The sequence below is a fragment of the Limulus polyphemus genome, unplaced genomic scaffold (genome assembly GCF_000517525.1).
Source record: "Limulus polyphemus unplaced genomic scaffold, Limulus_polyphemus-2.1.2 Scaffold4510, whole genome shotgun sequence".
Taxonomy (NCBI): Eukaryota; Metazoa; Arthropoda; class Merostomata; order Xiphosura; family Limulidae; genus Limulus; species Limulus polyphemus.
In genome coordinates, this window is record NW_013670120.1 from 65,610 (window position 1) to 86,538 (window position 20,929).

The 20,929-nt window shown below is 29.9% G+C and overlaps 1 protein-coding gene across 1 annotated transcript; it reads right to left on the reverse strand.

Moving 5' to 3' along the window:
• Positions 1 to 242: 242 nt before the first annotated feature.
• On the reverse strand, positions 243 to 12,407 carry LOC106471274 (androgen-induced gene 1 protein-like). The gene is made up of 4 exons (XM_022399884.1): positions 12,246 to 12,407; positions 3,015 to 3,130; positions 2,053 to 2,204; positions 243 to 861 (listed from the first exon to the last, which is right to left on the reverse strand). The coding sequence occupies exons 1-4, from the start codon at positions 12,375 to 12,377 to the stop codon at positions 824 to 826; spliced, it is 438 nt and encodes a 145-aa protein (XP_022255592.1). The 5' UTR covers positions 12,378 to 12,407; the 3' UTR covers positions 243 to 823.
• Positions 12,408 to 20,929: the final 8,522 nt, after the last annotated feature.

Below are 20,929 nucleotides of genomic sequence, written 5' to 3' on the forward strand. Positions count from 1 at the left end.
TCTAAGCTTTTACTTGTTGTTAAACAAATGTTTAAACAACTCTACTTATTCAATTAAGTATGCTTGATACTTCTTTGATTGCTTATAAATCTTTTTTAGATGGTTTCACAAGTTGTTGTAAAGGATCTAATCCTAATCTTAAAATGAAGGAAAATTCAATGAAAAACACTGGAGATTCTATACACAAGTTTGACTATGTTGTATTAAAAGCTGTATAAAAAAAAAAGAAGCAAAACGTGAACACCAATGAAAGTGGGAAATTTATTGTATAAGATGGATATTAGTCTAACCCACTGATAATTAAGTACAAAATCTAATATTGACAGTGAGCAACGTAAACTGTTATATAAAAATTTAAACCACTAAAAATTTTTTGTTTCCACTAGATTTGAGCTTTCAAAATCAAGGAATTATATATCGTGAATAGCATAAAATCCATCACCAACTAAATTCAAAATCTATATTTGTATGTAAAAATTATATATAAAATTCCATAACTTTGAACTAATAGTAAATCCAGTTTTGCTTCTACCTGGATTTATCTATAAAAACATGAGAAAATCCAACTCTATAACATGAGAGCTATCAGTGCAAACCTACTGATAGGTAAAAAAATTATTAGTGTAATAAACACTGTGGAACTGTATATAAAAATACATAACAATTAAGTAATAACAATTATTGCAGATTCCACTAGATTACCACTATAAGATCATAGAATGGTCATTGGAAATCTGAAAATTACTTGGATGTCTTGACTAACAAACATTTGTTTTTACATTTAGTTGTCTTGATTCAACTCTTATACAGGAAACTAAGCAATCTACTTTTTCTTTTTTTCCTCAGCTCCTGCAAAAGATCCTGAAATAAAATAAAAACACATCAGTGACCAAAAAGAAAGTTAAGTAATAGTGAAAAATTCAAAACTCTTAGTATATAAAAAGTTTAAGGAAATTCACAATACAGAAACAACTGTGTTAAAGCAACAAAACAAGAACTTTTATCAATCTGTCACGAACGGTTATATATGATGTTGAAAATGCAGTATACTTAACTACATTTTAACTTTAAATGTTTACAAAGAAGTTAAAACACCTTTTCTACATATCTAAGAGTCTGTTGATGTTCACAGATGATTATACAAGTGTAATAAATATTTTATTAAATTCCTGAGCTGGACAAGTCTATCAGGAACTTGTCTTGTTTAACACATTTCAAATCGTAATACAAGATATTCATATGGACCAACCAGTTTATATTTTATGTTGATTAATTAGTTAAGAAAATTCCAGACATATACCTGTCTCATGACATTGGCTAACAGCTAAATCATTTACGAAGAATGGAAAGGTGATGACAAAGTGGTGATTTGAATGTACAAAAAGCTGCAAAAACATTTATATTCAATAATAAAATATGTCAAAAAATTCTAATAGATATTTACTGATTTTTAAGCCATTTATTTTCCCATATAAATATGTACAATAACAACAAACTCACATTTGAAATGTATTTTTTTTGTCTCTAGGAAAAGTAAATAAAAATCTGTGTGTGTGTAAATATATATATATATACATGTTATAATTATTCAACCTGACTATGGTTCTCTTTTTTACTATCTGGGTATCAACTACTAATTTGACAATTAGAAGAAAATACAATATGACATCAGTGCACTTTCAAGCATGGAACCCTGGAAAGTGTAATAATAGTAAGGTTCAAACATCGTTTTCAGTACTAAAAGAGGCTACACAAGCCTACAGATCTGAAGAGGGAAACTTGTGTGTATTTAACTGTGTATTATGCATTTAAAAGATTACTATTCATGATCAGTGTAAAGCACATTTGTTATATTTTTTATTACCAGGACTGGGTATTTTTCAGATGGAGTACTTGTTTCCAGATTTTCTACCTATGCCAACCTCTAATGTGTGTATATGCGTGTGTGTACATATATATATATATACATCGGGTTGGAAAAAAATTACTATAGCAACTTTTGCCACACCCTGTATATATGTAACTAAAATTGAAAATGAAGGTTTTACTTACTCCATACAGCACTGTTCAAGGATTCACCTAGTAAATAAAACAGTACCATGATAATGCCACAGCCAATAAAGAAAGCTACACGCAGGCTCCAGTTCAACACCTCCAAAATAGGATACACCCAAAAATCCAATGCTATTGAGAGAGAGACCACCCTGACAAGAGAAAATGTCAGCATTTAGTAATCCTAACACAACAAAATCATATTTAGTTTTTATACAAGTTTATACATCTCTGTTAACTAAGCACATGTGTGATTACGTAATTATTTTGTACATCCTGTGAAAACAATGTAACATCATACATTTTGTTTAGTAAATCAAGTTAGCTGAGAATGGCAAATACCCATTATTTATTCACATTTAAATGGGCTTCCTCTTTCAAAATAAATTGGGCAATTATTTAACAAAGTATTTTTATGCTAGTCTTTATTTAACTCTGATCTTTATTAAACAAACAAAGATAAATTAAGTCTGTTTGATTCACGATGTCAGAAAAAAACTCGTTCAAGAAGTCAATTTAACCTAAGGATACAATACCCTATAACCCGAGCACTTTTGAAAGGCCCACCTTTCGAAAGTGCTCAAGTTATAGGGTATCATATCTTTGTTTTAAGTCTGTTTCAAATATTACAGGAAATGAATTACTTGAGAAAATAGCTTATATATTTTCACCTAAGGAAATGGAATTCAATCCACTTATGTTCTTTAGTCAATTCTTGTTCACCTTTTCTTTTTAAGTGAAGATGGAATTAGACTCTAAAAGTTAATTTCTTTTGTGAGTTTCATGAATTTCTGGTTTACTTTCTTATCTAATAGGCATATAGAAAACTAGCCCGAGGAAGTCCTATCTTATGAATTTCATCATTTTCTTTTCCTATCAATAAAAAGACAGATTAGTCTGAGGATACGAATTCTTATCCTGGATTACAACACCATCTAATTTATAAGTAAATACAATTTTACCATGTTAAGTAAACAGCAACAAAGGAGATAAGAGTGGTCATGCCTATCTTACGAGGGGGGTGAGGGTGATGACAAAGCCAGATTTCAGTCAGTAGCAATGGAAAGATGGTTGTATGCTATAAAAAAGAAGAAATAATAGTTCAGTCAAGATAATAATTCTTTATCATCACTACAAAAGCTTTACTTTTAAGATACAGTCTTAGATACATAGATTGTGAAAATATATTACTTAACTGGGTGATTTTTTTTTGTACTGCCAAATTAAAGAATAATAATGAAAAATTACACTATGTATATACGGTAAAAACTGGGAATGCTTTCAGTATTTACTAACAGTAAATTTTATTGTATTCCACACTTTTATTTTCATAATTTGATAATTTTAAACAGTTAGATAGAATTTTTTTGGTTATAGCCACAATTGAAATAATCAACTTATGGTAACACAAATTTAAAGAAAGAAAAAAACAAACAACTATATATATATATATATATATATGTGTGTGTGTGTGTGTATGTATATACACACATATCTCTGAATAGTCTAATAACATCAAAATTGTAATTTATTTTTCTTTTGTACTGGCAGAGAATAACAAAATCAAAGAATAATTTTAAATGTGATGAAAATATACTACTTACCCTCAAAGTATCAATTACAGACTTAAAGCAAAAAAAAGTACTTAATAAAACTTTTTTGAAAGGTTTACTAACACCAGAACTTTAGTTTGACAAACACACTGGCAGAGAAAAACACTGTATATACAAAAAATATCTTCAAATCCATGTAGCCGAAAGGAAACGAGTTTTAGATAGCACATGAAAGAACACGTGTAGTTAATTCCTGAAACAGTCAGCACAAGAAAAACACAAATAGCACATTTACTTAAGTTCATAAATTGAGAGAAACATCTATTGTAATAATAAACACTTTTTTATGGATTCTAATTCCTTTTTTTTTTCAGATAAAACATAGAAAATTTGTTTGAAAACTTATGGTGCTATATGTTTTATTGACTTAAGCCAGAAGTTGCTTTTATCATACATACAAGTAAAAACACTAGTGACAATCCATCAAGCCACTGACTGACAAATTTGGACCATAAAGAATTTGTTTTTTGACAGATAAATATATCACTGACTTGCAGTGCTCTTGTGCACTGACATGCAAAAGCTGTCATTATAAAAATACATTTAAGTGAAAAACTAATATAAATATATATGTTAAATGATTTTGTAGAATAAACAATCACTGATAAATTTGAGCTTATATTTTAAAAGATTGACAGACAGTCATTTCCACCTGGCTTATGATGATAGTTTCTTGGCGATGCTTGTCTAAATGAGATTGTTCCAGTTGAAAAAAACACTCATGAAATGTTATGATGTTAGTATGCTTATAGATAGAGAAGGTAATAAGTAATCAGCCAGAGTTCAGATTTAAATTTAGAAAACTTGTTACTTAGTGTTTATTATCAGCAACTTACGTAAAACAGGCTCAGCTTTATAGCTCAGGAACATTTAGCATAAGATTGTCAGTTGTTGTAAAAATTGTTAATTTTTGTTACCCAGTAATATATTAAGTACAATTTGTGCAATAACTGACAGTGTAGATGAACTTCTCAAATAAATTGATTAATAATCTCAACAAGTCAGTGTAATCTGCCAATCAATGCAGAATATACTTAATTTGCCACATTATGTTTCATCAAAGGAGAAAAGGGACGGACAGGTTATAATAGATGAATGTTTGAAAAAATATCAATTAGATAAAAAGGAAAACTTGTATTTTTTTAAGTAAAAAGGTATTGAGAACCACATAGAAAGGCAATAAAGAACAAAATAATAACAAAATGAAAGGTCACATGAGATATTCAGTAAGACACTGAAAATACTAACATTTCATGGCAAACTTTAAGAATAATGTTGTTGTAATTACATGTAACTAGAATACAAAATCTGTGATTATAACAAAGGTACAATATGGTCCAAGGTCCCAAAAGAGATGTTTACAAGATTGTATCGGAAGTTCTTCAAAAAACACAAGGACAGAAAAGAAGAAATACAATTGATACAAGTAATGTCCCTTAATTAAATATTAATTAGTTGAATTGCAATGGCAATATTCACTTGAAATAAATTTTTACGGTTTTAATGCTAAAGAAAAGCTTGATGTGAAAGATGATCTATTCACGAGTTAGTGAAATCAAAACTGGAGAGCCAAATAGCATGTTGATTAAATTCAAAGTTAATGTTTGAGGAATTGTTCCACAAAGATATGCATAATTTTATCTGCAAGGTCTCAGATGGGAGGATATTCTAGTATTAATAATGATAATAAGAACTTGTAAAAGTTGCAAAATGTGAATGACCATAAAACAAAAATGAAAACAAACTTTAAAAGCTGAGACAGTGAAAGGAATGTTATATAAGAAAAATAGAGATCATGAAAGGAAACCATATTGTCTTCCTGAAGATGTACTAAAATAGTCTGATGTAAATCGCTATATGATTCTGCATGAATGAAAAATAATAATCATAATTAAAGTGTGCCTTTAAACTGACATTAAATATTGGGATCAATTATCAAGAAACAGAGAGCTACTTACTGCCAAGTAAGAACATTTTTTCAAGGAGATAGAAAGTTATGAAATAAGAAGTATTAGGGACATTTAAGCTTACGTGTATGAAGGTGGCCCTTCCATGCAAGTCATGACCTTCACAGTATTACATTCAAAATTCAATTAAAAACAACTTTATTATCAAGTTATATCAATAAACTTGAAATGAAACTGCAGTTTATAATCAAAATGTCAATTTTCATTTTTCTGTGTCAAGTGATGCACCAGATCTCCAATTTCTGCACTTTTGAATTTTCTAACTTCAAAAATAGGTGTTGTAGTTTCTAACCAAGTATAAACACAACTTATACATAAATACAAGCAAGAATCTAAAATTTGCTCCTCCAACCTTCTTGACTTGCTGAATATCAATAAATTCATCAAACCTACCAGAGAAGCCTCCCCTCTGACATTCAAGATTTTTTACTAATGAGCTTTACAAAGCATAGACATGTTTTCGACAAACAGAAAGAAAAAATTCTACTCTATATGACACTTAATATGGTTTGTTTAGTTTTGGCAGGAACAATAGTCAAGCACTAGGAAATCGTTAGTTTGTTGTGATCATATTGCTGCTCTATACAATCAAAACATTTTTAACCTATTTAATATTCTTGTGACTGATATATATTCTAAAATGCATATTTGAAAACTACATGAATTATTGTTTGTATACTCAAATTTCTGAGACTTGATGAGGCTTAACGAAAAAGGTCTTCGAGTACAAAAAAAGAGTGACTACTTCATACGTTTTTTTATGTATGTTTTTTGTTTATGTTATATATATTTTCAACAAAATAGCTAAAATGTAAAAATTACAAATTGTTCAGCTTAGTGTAGCAAAACTCGAGTAAAATAAAGCATTTAAAATTCCCCAAACTTGAGCTAATCAATGTTTGTACTTTTTATACTATGATCTACCAGAAACAGCTAATGACTCCAATTACAATTTATTGCTTTGTGGATGTGAAAATGACTTCTCCAGTGAGTATAATGTACTGCAATAAAACCACAGTTGAAACTGTTAAGTAATATGGATTTTACTGATAAATAATGCAGTTAGGTCAGAGGAAAAAATTGTATTACTCATCTTATTTCACATTTTTCAACAGTACACTGATGCTTTCAGACCTAAGAATCAAGTATGCTGCTAGTGTTAGGCTAGAGAAAATGAGATACAATAAATAATCATCATATGAAAAAAATCATTGATATTCATTTAGATATTCATCTAATGATTAAGAAAATGAAATATGTGAAGTGTAAGAGGAAAATTAGTATTTTTATGTTGATCATGAAAATCACCTTTCAGTGAAGTTTCACAAAGATAGGCTCAGTAAGGTTTAAAAATTCAGACAAATCTTTAGTAGAAATAATTTATTAAAAAACCTAGTTTGCCAAATTTAGTGGAGATATGCTTTGTAAATTTGGAGTTCTAGTATGTAGAGATTCACAGTTCTGGAAGTCAGTTCAATGGACAAAGTCACTCGCAAAGAGTTAACAGATCTTAAACATCACCCATTATACTCGTAAAAGAGCTAGCTTCTGCATGGTTTACATTAATGAGAAAGCTTCAAAGATGACTGTATCACCTTAAAATGTTTGACTACTGATGGTATATCTAATTCCACATGTTATTTAGCTTTGAATTTGAGGCATGAATATTGGCAGGTAGATGTAATCAACAAAAGTTGCAAGAAAAACTGCACTTGCAAAAAGATGACTGTGTTCTAATTAAAATACCAGAGCCCAGTGGTTTCCAAACTTTTTTCATTGAAGACACCTCAACCCACTTACCTTGATTCGTGTGACACCCCTAACTGCCACATGTAATGTATTTCTTGTAGTTTTTTTATGTTCTTAATTATTTTTTGTTTGGTGAAACTTACAACATCACTAGTAACTTGCTGCAATGTTCCAGTGTGTCGTAACATATAATTTGGAAACTATTACCATAGCCTATTTTTACGGTAAACAGCATGATCTACTGATTGATAATTAGTGTTACATAACATCAGAATAAGTGATAATTTTTTACAAATACTTCTTTATTGGCACTGTACTAAGAGTTTTCCTGTTAGAAAAAATAAATAGCATCTCAATCAAACCAATTTGTAAAAATTGTTATCAGTCTTATTGTGATTTAATGCCACATGAACTACCATTACCTTTAATCTACCTTAGTAACTTCACAAATTATACAGTATTTCACTAAATGTTTGGTAGAGTAACAGAATAAAAGCACAAACAAGAGAAATGTGAATTATATTACTACTCTTTTTTAACTTTTAATATAAAGAATGTGAAGACTTGCAGCAAACACTAAATCTATACAGCACTGACATCATTAATTAGTTTACAGAATTATTGAAGTCATGTAGTAAAATGGGTATCAAAATTTTTGAATTATGGATTACTTTAGCACATTTTTGTCCAGGAGAGTAAATATTGATGCACTATCAAGTAACTTCTATAGTAAATGTCCCTAAATAAAGCACCATTAAAATTAATAGTATCATCTAAGAACAAAGTAAGCTACATTTCCAAAGTAATTTTTACAGGAAACTCAAGAATTTACATGGTCTGAAACAAAACTTCTGCATACTTAGTTGAGGGCTTTAAATAAACTGAAAGTAAAGCAGAAAAAACATTTCCCAGAATGTATCTTATCAGAGTATGCAGACTAAAAGTCATTGCTTTTAATGGAAATTACTTAAATTCACATCAAGTCTTGGTCAGAAGACTAGAACATATAGTAGGCTAGTTGCAAGTGATGCTATTAAACTTGCTCAAATCAGAAACACTCCATCTTATGCACAATCTTATGGTAATTGGGCAGCATTATTAAAAACTTTTTTTGGGGAAAAAAAAAGAGATCCCAAACTCGAGCGCTTTCGATTAGTTCGTTATTCTTCTTCAGGAGAATATGTTAAAAGAGTGATGGTGAATTCAAAAACTTTTGTTTGAAAATTAATTAACTATAGTATGAACAACTTTAAAGTATTTGCTTGAGTATTATTTGAAAATTGAGCAATGATTGCCTTTGATTCATTATGATGTGAAAAAAAAAACAACAAACAACCTTGATAATAATATATTCAACTATAAAGCAAAAGCTATATGTTGTACTTATCCAGGAAATTTTAAAAAATGGCATAATATCTGGGTTTTTTTCAGATATGATACAATAGAGCTAAATTCTAATTTAGGATGGAATATTCATAGTTTAAATGTGCAGTTTTTCACAATCATTAAAACCAAGGAAAAACTTTTCATTTTTTTTTTGATATAATGTGTCAAAACTACCTACAAACTTTCCATTAAGATGACTACAACAGAAAGTTATGAAATATTTGAACTGTACTAAAACTCTTGAATGTAATTTTTTTCTAGATTTAGAGTAACTGCACAAAAATATATTCTTTACAGGAGGATGCACAAATTTGGTTTGTCAAATAATACAACATTCTTTAATTTAGTGATTTCTTCAAAGAAAGAACATTTTGTAACAAAGAAGCAAGGCATACTTCATAAAATAAGCAGTGCATTTTGAAAGGTCTTATACTTTCAGAGGTTTTTAAGATATATATATATATATAAGCCACTTTGTAAAGCTACATCATTCATCTATAAGCATACAAAAGTTGTTTTATATGTTTTTAGAGCAGAAACAAATGCTAATTAGCACATTTTACCATAGATACAGAATAGCCTTTTGGGCAACAGAGCTTACTCCCCAATAAAAAGGTTACAAGGGGTCAGAAGATATTTATAATGTTACAAAACAGACTTCTAAAGGACTATTGAATGTATTTTTATAAGCTTATAGTGTTCTTCAAAATCATAAGGAAGATATTTAGCAAAAACAAAAAATATTCTTTGTGGGAGTAGAGTGTACTATATGAAGTTAAAATGCATATTTTTAATTTACTAAATGTATATTCATAAAGTTTGGTAAGCATTTAGTAAACATTATGTGTTTGTTGTACACAAAAAGGCAAATTCTTTAATAACATATTTTCACTAAATGTCTGAGTGCAATTTCAAAATTTTGTGATGCATAAAAGTACTTTTAATTTTAAAATGAATATCACTTTGCATGATAGAAAGGCAACATGCGGAAAAAAAAAAGACATGAGAAAAGTATTGTAGTACAAGACTTAATAAAAAAAAAATTGATATTTTGCATATGAAAGCATTGTAATGTTTACTGATAATCTGCCAAATTTCGTTAACAGTCACTTCATTTAAAAAGTTATAGCATGAAAAACTATGACAAGCACTAAATTGTTACAAGGTCAGCCAGTCCCAGGGATGGAGCCCGTACTGAAAGAGTTAATATATTTCTTTTTATACTTAATTTTGTTTACTGAAGCAGTCACAACTTCTGGCTGTAAATCATAAAAAGATAAATATTTATCAATGACATAGGACTGCACCTTCATCACAGTTACCTTTGTCATTTAGATACCATGATTTTTGTCAAACATATTTTACATTGCACTCAATTTGTACCTAATAAATATAGGTTGTTTTAAAAAATATGTTTCTATTTGTGTTTGTTGTGATATAAGAGATAAATATTTATCAATGACATAGGACAGCACCTTTCAAAATGTCATCACAGTTACCTTTGTCATTTAGATACCATGATTTTTGTCAAATGTTTTTTACATTGCACTCAATTTGTACCTAATAAATATAGGTTGTTTTAAAAAATATGTTTCTATTTGTGTTTGTTGTGATATAAGAGATAAATATTTATCAATGACATAGGACAGCACCTTTCAAAATGTCATCACAGTTACCTTTGTCATTTAGATACCATGATTTTTGTCAAATGTTTTTTACATTGCACTCAATTTGTACCTAATAAATATAGGTTGTTTTAAAAATATGTTTCTATTTGTGTTTGTTGTGATATAAGAGATAAATATTTATCAATGACATAGGACAGCACCTTTCAAAATGTCATCACAGTTACCTTTGTCATTTAGATACCATGATTTTTGTCAAATGTTTTTTACATTGCACTCAATTTGTACCTAATAAATATAGGTTGTTTTAAAAAAAAGGTTTCTATTTGTGTTTGTTGTGATATATGAAGAATTAATAATAATATTCAATAAAAAAAAGACTTGAGTAATATGTAGTTTCCCACTGCTTACCTTATACTTTCCTAACCTTAATTAAATTTGCATATCTTGTCATAGATGAAAGTAGTGACAAAAGAAACTATTAACAAATTCCCAGATCTCTGGTTTGTCTCTAAGTATTGTAAACTTCAATATTATAATTCTTTGTTCATCCTTACAGAAGTTTGGAGTGACCAATATATAAAAAAACACAAATTACTGCTAAATTAACTAGCATTTCTTCTATGCAATTGCTTTTAGTCATTGACTCTCAACTACTTTTAAAGTCAATATTCATACTCCTCAGAGCTATAGAAAAATTATAATTGGTAATCTTATGTTAATTTTCTTTGTGAATTAAACTACATGAACATTATATAATTATAAATGAAGTCTAAGATATTTTGGGGGAAACAATCTTGAAACAGTTAGAAATATATTTAATAACATTCTGAAATTTGATATTCAGGTGCACCTGATCATGATAGGATTAAAAGTTATTTGAAATCACTGGTAACATTTTTTTTTTACAAAATAATTTGATATATCTACAAATTTAATAGTTGTTAATGCATGCTCTTACATTCATCTGCTACCTTCTTGTGTTAAAGTTTATTCAAAATGTATACTAAATGCACACATACTTCACAACACTTTTACCTGTAGTAACTGCTTTCTTCCCTCTCAACATCCATCACTCAATCCTTGTCATATAATGATACTTGTCAGAGATGTAATATTAACACATAGAAATCACCATCATAGATTTAATATTAACATTTCATATTAAATCTATGATGGTGATTTCCATGTGTTAATATTAAATCTATGATGGTGATTTCCATGTTTTCATATTAAATCTATGATGGTGATTTCAATGTGTTAATATTAAATCTATGATGGTGATTTCCATGTGTTAATATTGAATATATGATGGTGATTTCCATGTGTTAATATTAAATCTATGATGGTGATTTCCATAACATGGAAATCAAGCTTGTTGTTATTGCTGCTTACTTTAATTATGTGACACATCAAATATTAGAAAGAAAAGATTCAACCAAATAATTTTCTCTTGTTAAGCCTTTCAGAAGGAATCAATAGAATACACTGATTAATAATATACAGGAGAAGGTTAGACATGTTCTTTGAAAACCTGCACACAATCTCTATAAAACCAGTGACATAACTATATAAAGGTACAAAGTACCCACTATAAGGACACAGTTGTTTTGAATAAGATTAGTATACTTGCTAAGCCTAAATAACATACTTAAAGCTAGAATGCATTTTGTGAGGATAAAGATAGTATTTTGTAATGCTATGTAAAGAGTCTATTTTTATAACAAAACACATTTCTTCAAACTTGCATTGTATTTATAATGATACTTAGGACAGTATTCAAAGATAAAGAGCATATCTTATTGTGATAGTGTATTTTCTAAAACTATAGTATACTTTGTAAGGCTACTTACTGACACATGATTTAACCATGTTGGATAGAAAGCATCAAGAGCACGAGGAAGAATCAGCTCTCTGTCAATCAAATACAGGACCCAGAAGACAGCTACAACAAACTGTGATCCAAGATGAAAAACGTTTTTCATTTTTAGTGAACAATAGTTTTACAACAAGAAATATTTCACATTAAAAAGTTTGTCATCAGTCAGAAAATACAAACCTGTTACTTGCAGTTGATGAAAAATTAGAGCAATCCTAATCAGAACTGTGTTGATAGGAAAGAAAAATTCTAATCATTTATATAAAATATCATGTTAAAAGGTTATAACAGATCTAGACATACTTTTTAGAACAGCTATTTCTCCAGAAATTACCTAGTAAAAAAGGCAAAGATTTTGTTAAAAAATATAACAACATAAAATCTGGTCTGATAATTTGTTGAAAATATTACTATGTTAAAAGTCCTGAGAGAAGTTCTAATCAAACATTAAAAAACATTGCATTTTGAAGTTTATTTTAGTCAAAGTAATCACTATATACAGATATACGACTTTACCCACACGATGGAAATGTTTTCACATGTTCCATTCAAGAAGAATAAACAAAACAAGAAGAATCTTCATACATGGGCTTAAAATAGTGGCTACACTACAAAATTAAAGAAGAAAAGTTAGAACTTAAATAGAAGTGTAGTACCAAATTCCTAAAATTCAGTCATTAGTTATGATTTGCACCAATATTTTACACAAATAAAAAGATACTGCTTAACACTAACAAGTCCAAAATAAATATGAACATATCTAAATGGACATTTCTTCTTGAAAAACTTTTAAATGAAAACAGAGAATAATACCAGTTTTAATATAAGATGAGACTAGAGTTAATGCTTGTGTCTTACAACAAATCTAGGCATTTTGGGTTCAAAGTATAATAAAACAAAATAAAAATCATCTTAGCTGGACACTTTTCATCTTAGTGACAAACAAACAGCATTTTATTTTGGTTACTGCCAATTATATATTTTAAAATACAGTTACAATGCTTCAAAGTCAGAATAGTTTCTTATGGACTTGTCCACATACCACTGAGTTAATTTTCTGAAGACCTATACGAGAAGGAAGTTTAAAATTTAGAACTTCAATCAATAATATTTAGTATGTAATTGAGAATTATTTTCCAAAGAGGCCTGTATTTCTGATTTCCTTAATATGCCTACAGCTTATGACAAGGTAACCATTCAATTTATTGTCAATATATTTACATTTTGAATACAGCTGATAGCAAAAGTCATAACTACATTCTCAGCACTGACTTGACTAGCTTTTCACCCGACCTTATAATGCAATAATTCTGATTAAAAGTTAATAAATGATTTTAAGATACAGTTAAAGAGGCGTTGGATAAATACAAAGACATTATTTTCACATCATTGGCTCTTCCTGTTGGGAATGTATGTATTTAAAAAAAAATTCATTTCTTTTCTTGGAATTTACCCTACCTAATTTATACCTTTTGACACTAAGTAAACTACTGTAGAGTAAAATAGCAATGTAACCTCGTGGATTTGATCTAGATCTTAAAGTTGGCAGTTGCAAAATTTGAAGATTAAAGGCTTAGCTCAGTACACTACTATGTCTTGAAGATCATAAATGCAAATAAAGAATTCTTTGGAATGACATCAGAGATGAAACACAAACCAAACACCACAAACTGAAGAATCTGAAGAAGGGAAAGGTCAAAATATCAAATCTGGAGAAGAGAAAAGATCAATATTTCACTCACCTCAAACAATGAACAAAAAATACATACAAACAAGACTGTTTGCTAGTAATAAAAATGTATATGACATTTAATTATATCCTATTTCAAGTCTATATGTACACATAATAGCTAATATATTACAGTTTGTATGCCTAAACCTGTAACAAGTAAAGATCAATTGGCTACATAGATGTATGAATTTATCATAGATAAAGATCACATATTGAACGAGTTATTCAACCAAACAGATACAAAGTTTTGAAACTATTAATTTTGAAAGAGACTTTTTCAAATGGCATAGATGGTGGTAAATAGATTTAAAGATCTTTCTGGGTTAAAAATAAGACCTTATTGAAGTTGTTAGTCAAACAATATAAACTGAAAAGGAGAAAAACTTGTACTAGTGAACATTTATCTTTTGAATCATCTTCTAACGTAAACATTAAAGAGCATATATTTTGTACACACTATAAACTCATTCCATAGATAGTCAAGGACTTGATAAATGTTACTACATTTGGCCAGTAAGGCTGAATCCAGTTATTCCTGATATAGTAGTAAAACTGATTTAATTTGTTTGAAGTAGCAAAATATAATTGATTGTGATCATTGGACTGTTTTTGAAGTTGAAATTATGCAACTTGGCAGTATTATACTAAACACTGAATTTTTTCTTATTATACTTTTGCAAAGTATTATATTACAGAGGAAAGCAAAGTATTAAGACAGAGTATGTAAAACATTGGACATAAATGTTAAAATGTGATCACTAATACAAAATTAATATCAAATCTTGATTGAATAATGTTAATATTACCTTAGTAGTAATGATAAGAAAAAATTTTTTTGTTATTCATTTTTCATATAAATGTGAGAAAAAGCAATAAATAGAGAAATTGAGGTGGAAGTTTTGTCATAATTTCTTAATACCAAGTTTCATCATTGAATAACAGACTAATATACTTTTAAAAGTAAAAATTTATATTTCTTAAATGTAATAATTGTAAGAGTTTGTTAATGAGAAGTTTGCTTTAATTTCTAAATATGACACCATTTTTGAAGTTTTTTCTTATAAATGAAACCATACTGAACTTGTAACAAACTATTTAAAACACTGTATTTGTAAATGGACTTTATAAATGAATGTTTTTTGCTTCTTTATGGATAAATTCCAAGAAGGTGCCAAAAAATTAGGTAAATTCTGAATGTAAAGCATCATTAAGCATGTATAAAAACTTACAACATTCCAGTATGTAAGGAACTTCAAATGTCCTGCAAACTTTCCCTGTGGTTTCCTGGGCGGTATAGTCAGGACAATTTCATAATAGTAAATTGCCAGTCCATACAGCAGAAAACATGAAAGGTGAAAGGTTGGATGGAGAAAACTTTTAATATTCATGATGAAGTTGCTTGAGCTAGATAGCAATGGTCCCAGATATACACACACTTGAAAATTTTAAGAAAGATTGATTTTTAAAAAAAGAGTGGCATACAATATAAAAACCTAATGTAAAGGACAGTTAAAAAGACTGGGTAGTTAACATTATAAACCTTTTTAATGATACATGAAAAAAAAACTAGTTTAAAACACAAGTTAAAATAATTTCATTAAAACCAAAAGGTTAAAAACCTGCCAAATGTTTCAACAGTCTTTCTTTAGAGTAGCAAAAAAAAAAAAAAGAGGGGAATTTTAACAAATTATTTTATCACATATCTATTCATATAGAAGTACTAGAACAATAAACAAAAAGAGGAAACATTCAAGATAAAATTAAGACAATATATTGGACTTTTCTTTTACAGTACAGTTCAAAAATTAAATAAATTGAAGTTGGAGTGTAATCATTTCCCCCAAAAATTCCCAATGTTAAATAGACACCATGGGCCTAAACATTTCTAAAATGGTGTTGCTGTTGAATAGAATAGTAATGGCATAAAAGTAAAATGTGGGAAATGGTGACACGTGTTACATTGCCCTCATATTCAAAGAAAGATATCAGGTGGATGGTAGTGAATGATGTTCAGGTTAGGCATTGTCTCCAATGTCAAGCCAATCTCATTCAACTCTGTATATGAAGGCCAAAGAGCAAAGCCCACCAGGATATGAAGGCACATTGAGAGGTGGAATGCTGTGGCAGTGGTTGAAGTTTCACAGCATACTGCAAAGATAGTTGTAACTATAAAATGGGAAGTGGCTGTTGAAAACAATATATGTAAGTTATGGGCTGGAGAAGCACTGAAAGCCCACTGTGCAGAGCCAAAATTGAGACCATTAATCTAGCTTACATTCAATATTAGCACAATGGATCTTGAACATACAGCATTTATTCACTCCCCAAAAGATGAATGAGAAGAAGCAGAGTATGTTCAATGCTCTTGTACACTTGGCTGCTTTATTTGTAGAACAGAAAATAAATTTATTATCAAATAGAAGTTCAAAGAATAAAATATCATTTACCACAAGAATCTATGCACCTCTTAAATGGAGTTATGATCAGGATGCAAACCTGACTGGTAGAAAATGTGCACACAATCAGTTTTGGATGGTGAAAATTGAAAACCACTTGCAGGGCTGATTAGAGATAATGTTCATATTCAACAACTGACATGAAATCTGAAATTCATCAACACAGAAGCTGTTTGCAATTGTTAGAGGAAGTTGTTTAGAAATGGCATTGGTATTAATGCAAAAAGGGTGACACTCTGTATACAGCCATGAAGTACTTCAAGCTTCTGCTATAGGTACAGGATAGTGTTGATTCCAACTGGGCTCAGAATGATCTTTTTCTTAAAAAGTTATAAATAAAAATGAGCAAATGGTCACACAACCTATAATAATGGAGATTACATAAAATTCTGAACCTTACATGGTGTTATAAGCCTGTTTATGATAATATATATATATATATATACAGAAAACTGATGGTTCCTCTTAAGAAAGGCTTCTCTGGTGTCAAATCAAGTAGTTCATGGTAAATCATAGAATGAAAAATCAGCACTGGGTATTAGACAGGATATTAATTTGAGGAACCAAACAAGACAAGCATTAACCATCTTTTCCAAAATCTTACACAGACAGCTAGACAAAGCAATATATAACTAGAAGGAATCTTGAAAAAGGAATAATAATAGCTTGATGCTATAAAATTCAAAATGTTTCTTCTTCCTAGGTCAATTGAAAACAGTCAGAAGATGACTAAAAGAAGCAGAGAAGAGATGGTGTAGTGTCTTATAATGGATATCATCTGGTCTTACTGATGTACTGCTGGATCGATGTAAAGCCATCTTGAGTGCTACTAGTGTGAGTGGTCTACTGTAATTTAAAAACAATCATGCCAAAAAAGAAATAAACTATCACCTGTATTTTGATGGCTAAGGAGTCAGGAGAACAGTGGAGGCATGAATGAATATAAAAGCATTCCACAAGGTTGTTGCTAATACCTTACAAGTCAGTACTTCTGATGTAAAGGGTTACAAAACTGAAAGAGATGTAAAAGGCTGGGAGCAGAAACTTTTGCCAATATCTAAAATGTCCAAGCATTAACAAACAAATCCTTCCATCTGACTTACCAAATGCACAGGCACTTATTTCTAGAAGTAGACTTGTGGAATAAATAATCACTGAGAAGATATGTGAATGCATCAAAATTATTACTCAAGTATGAAACAAGATAGAATCCTCAACTACTGCAAAACTTGAAATTCGTTTAGGCAGAATTAGAGTAAATTAATCTACGAGACCTTTTTTTCCTGTTTATTATTTATATTTTTGTGTGCCAACAATACCAAGCATAGGGCATGCATATACTTGATTCAATTTTATTACTCATCAGGATCTCTACCAGTCTACCCTCAAATTGAAATTCTTTTAAGCACGATTAGAGTAAATTAATTGATGAAGCCTTGGGAGTGGTCAAATACATCAATCGAAAGGGTTTTACCTCCTGCCAAATGAAAGAATCTAACTTGATATCACATCAACATACCTTGAGTGTCAGCCTGAGGGTACTGTGCAGCCTTTCTGACTGCAATTGACTTTAATAATCTATAGATAGGGGATATAGGTAGCTCACTGATAGACTAACTGAAGAGTAGAAGACCAATATACAGATCTACAGGATTTCCTAAAGTATTCCATGATAAACCTGGTAAAACAATGCAAATGAAACATGAGATTAGCTTTATCAACATGATTCCAATGAGATTAAAAGCTTACTGTGTGCCAGACAAATTTAAAGTAGTATCATTAGAACTAGAGAGAATGCTACAGCAAGAAATAATGTGACCATCACAGAATGCTTGGGCAGCACCTATTGTATGCAAAGAGGAAAAAGGATGGTCAATGCATAAGAATGTGTGGATTAATGGAACTTAAATAGGCAAAGAACAATGTCTATTCCATGCCTGGTATTCAATCTATGATATAAATAGTTGGAAAAGTACACTATATACATCCATATTTCATCTGACACAAGAATATTACCAAATTGCAATGACTGAGGACATATCTGAAACTGCCTTTCAAAAGGAAGGATTATTTGTGTATATTTGCATGTCATTTGGCCTAAAAAAATACCAGCTACTTTACAGCATCTAGTATGAAATGTTCAGAGACAAAGATGATTACATCTGGACATATAATAATGATATTTTCATTTTCAGCCCAATCTATTCTGCAACCAAACAATGTCATAAAGCCAAATAGTATTAGGGTGACCAGATTTCCAAACCACAAAACTGATATAAAACATAATATTTTGAGACAACATGGGACCTATTGGTTCATCTTGATAATTCAATCATCAAACTAAATTAAAATGATTAATTTCAAAAATGGTTATTACAAATTTGAAATTCTTTAAATTTATTTCCAATATATTAACATTGGCATTGTTTTTGAAATAACTGACTACTTTTTTGGTGATAAGACGAAACAAATGAGCAAAAGTAGTCAAATTATACATCCAAGAAATCTAATTATTCACTTCATCCAATTCATTTTAAAATAGGTACTTCATATCTGAATTTATTTAAGAATCCATAATATTTTCAAACATACAACTTTTAGGTTTTGGTATTACTTTTAAACTTTTTAAGACATTTTTGTTAAGAATTAATGGAACTTAGAAGATCTGTTATTTAATTAAATAGTCATAAAATTCAGTACATGACAGTGTAAAGTGTGTTTTAACCAAGAACACTGCCTTAACTGTTTCCACATTCAGATCTGGGTTTCTTAACAAACATAGATGGAGCTTTCGAGTGTTTAGCAGAGAGAGTACATGTTACAACAAGGAGTAAGTCAAGTAGGCCTATTACATTTATGATTCAACATGACAGTTTGATGTCCTTATTCAAAAACTGGGATATTTTATGTGTTCCAAGAACTTTTGTAAGGTCACTGGGACAAACTACCAAAAAACAGGGCTATCCCAACAAAACCTGGTCACCCTAAACAGTATGCCTAATAAAGTGTCAATTTGATTAAGTCTAAAATTTAGTACCTGGGGTTCATTGTAGGTAATGGCACAACTACCCAAAATACTGTGAAGTTAGAGGAAACACAAAATGTGTCTATGCTAGTACTAGTACTACTGTCACTGATGTGTGGGTATTTTTAGGTTTTGCAGGATACTATCATAGATTCATCCCAACTGTTCACAAAAAGCAGCACCGCTGTTTGATCTCGCATGAAAATGTTAACCTAAGTTTGTAACTTAATGTGGTTAAACTTAAAAGTTACAGGAACGTCAAAACTTTCACAGATTAAATGAAAAGCTTACCACCGCTCTTTTCTTGTACCCCTCACCATTAAAATCTTATTTGTTAAAAGTGCTGAAGCAGATGCAAGTTCCAGTGTCCAGAAAAATAAGTTTTGGCATAGTTACTATTTGTATCACTGTAAATTACATTTACAGTGTAATAATATGACTATGAGTGACTGGTTATGCCAGAGACGTATATTAATTACTATGCTTATCATAAATAGGCCAAACGTAGTACTGAATTATTAGTATTATTATTACGTTTGGGGCAAATCGTGTAGAGCGGTCTATTAGTATTAGTATTACTGTCTCTTACAGTGATAGTACTAGTAGTATTTAGTAATACTAATAGGAAGTTTACGCCGATACTGATAGAGTGCTGGTGCTAGACTAAGCTGCATGGTGACTATTTTACTACTAAAGTTAGTAGTTAATACTTCAATGGGAATAAAATTTCTTAAAGTACTCTTTTAAAAAAATATTTTAGCCTAAAGGAAACAACTTAATAGTTAATAATATCGATAACGTACACTGTACTAGGTAGTTAACATCATACACACGGAAGTAGAAGCAATAATTACTACAGCGTCCTCTAGTTAATATTCCCACATGTTGAATTTCAATAAATTATTTTGTTGATGTGTTTACAGCAGGGATTCCCAACCTTTTTGTTCCTCTGTACCCCTTGGCCTTGGACTTTCTGACAGGTTCCCATGTACTCCTGAAAATTAAGGATCAAAAATTGATAAAATGATATTGATTTTATTATGAAATCTGTATGTGTTGACTGCATAAGGATCTTACAGTAGCCCCAAGTGGCACAGCGGTATGTCTGCGGATTCACAACGCTAGAAACCGGGTTTCGATACCCGTGGTGGGCAGAGCACAGATAGCCCTTGTGTAGCTTTGTGCATAATTAAAAACAAACATCTTACAGTATTGATAACATCGATAAATTGAACTCAGTGAATTTATAAATTATCTTAGTATATTGTTTTGATACTAAGATAATTTATATAAATACAAATACTAGTGAGATGGCTGAGCCTGTTTTTTGGCAACAAGTTCATTAATACGAGGGGAAACTTAAGCAACTGCACAACGAAGATCATGTTCAGGTGTTTTGAGCTTTGATCTGTGTTTTGATTTAATCCCAAACAGCGCTGAAAATG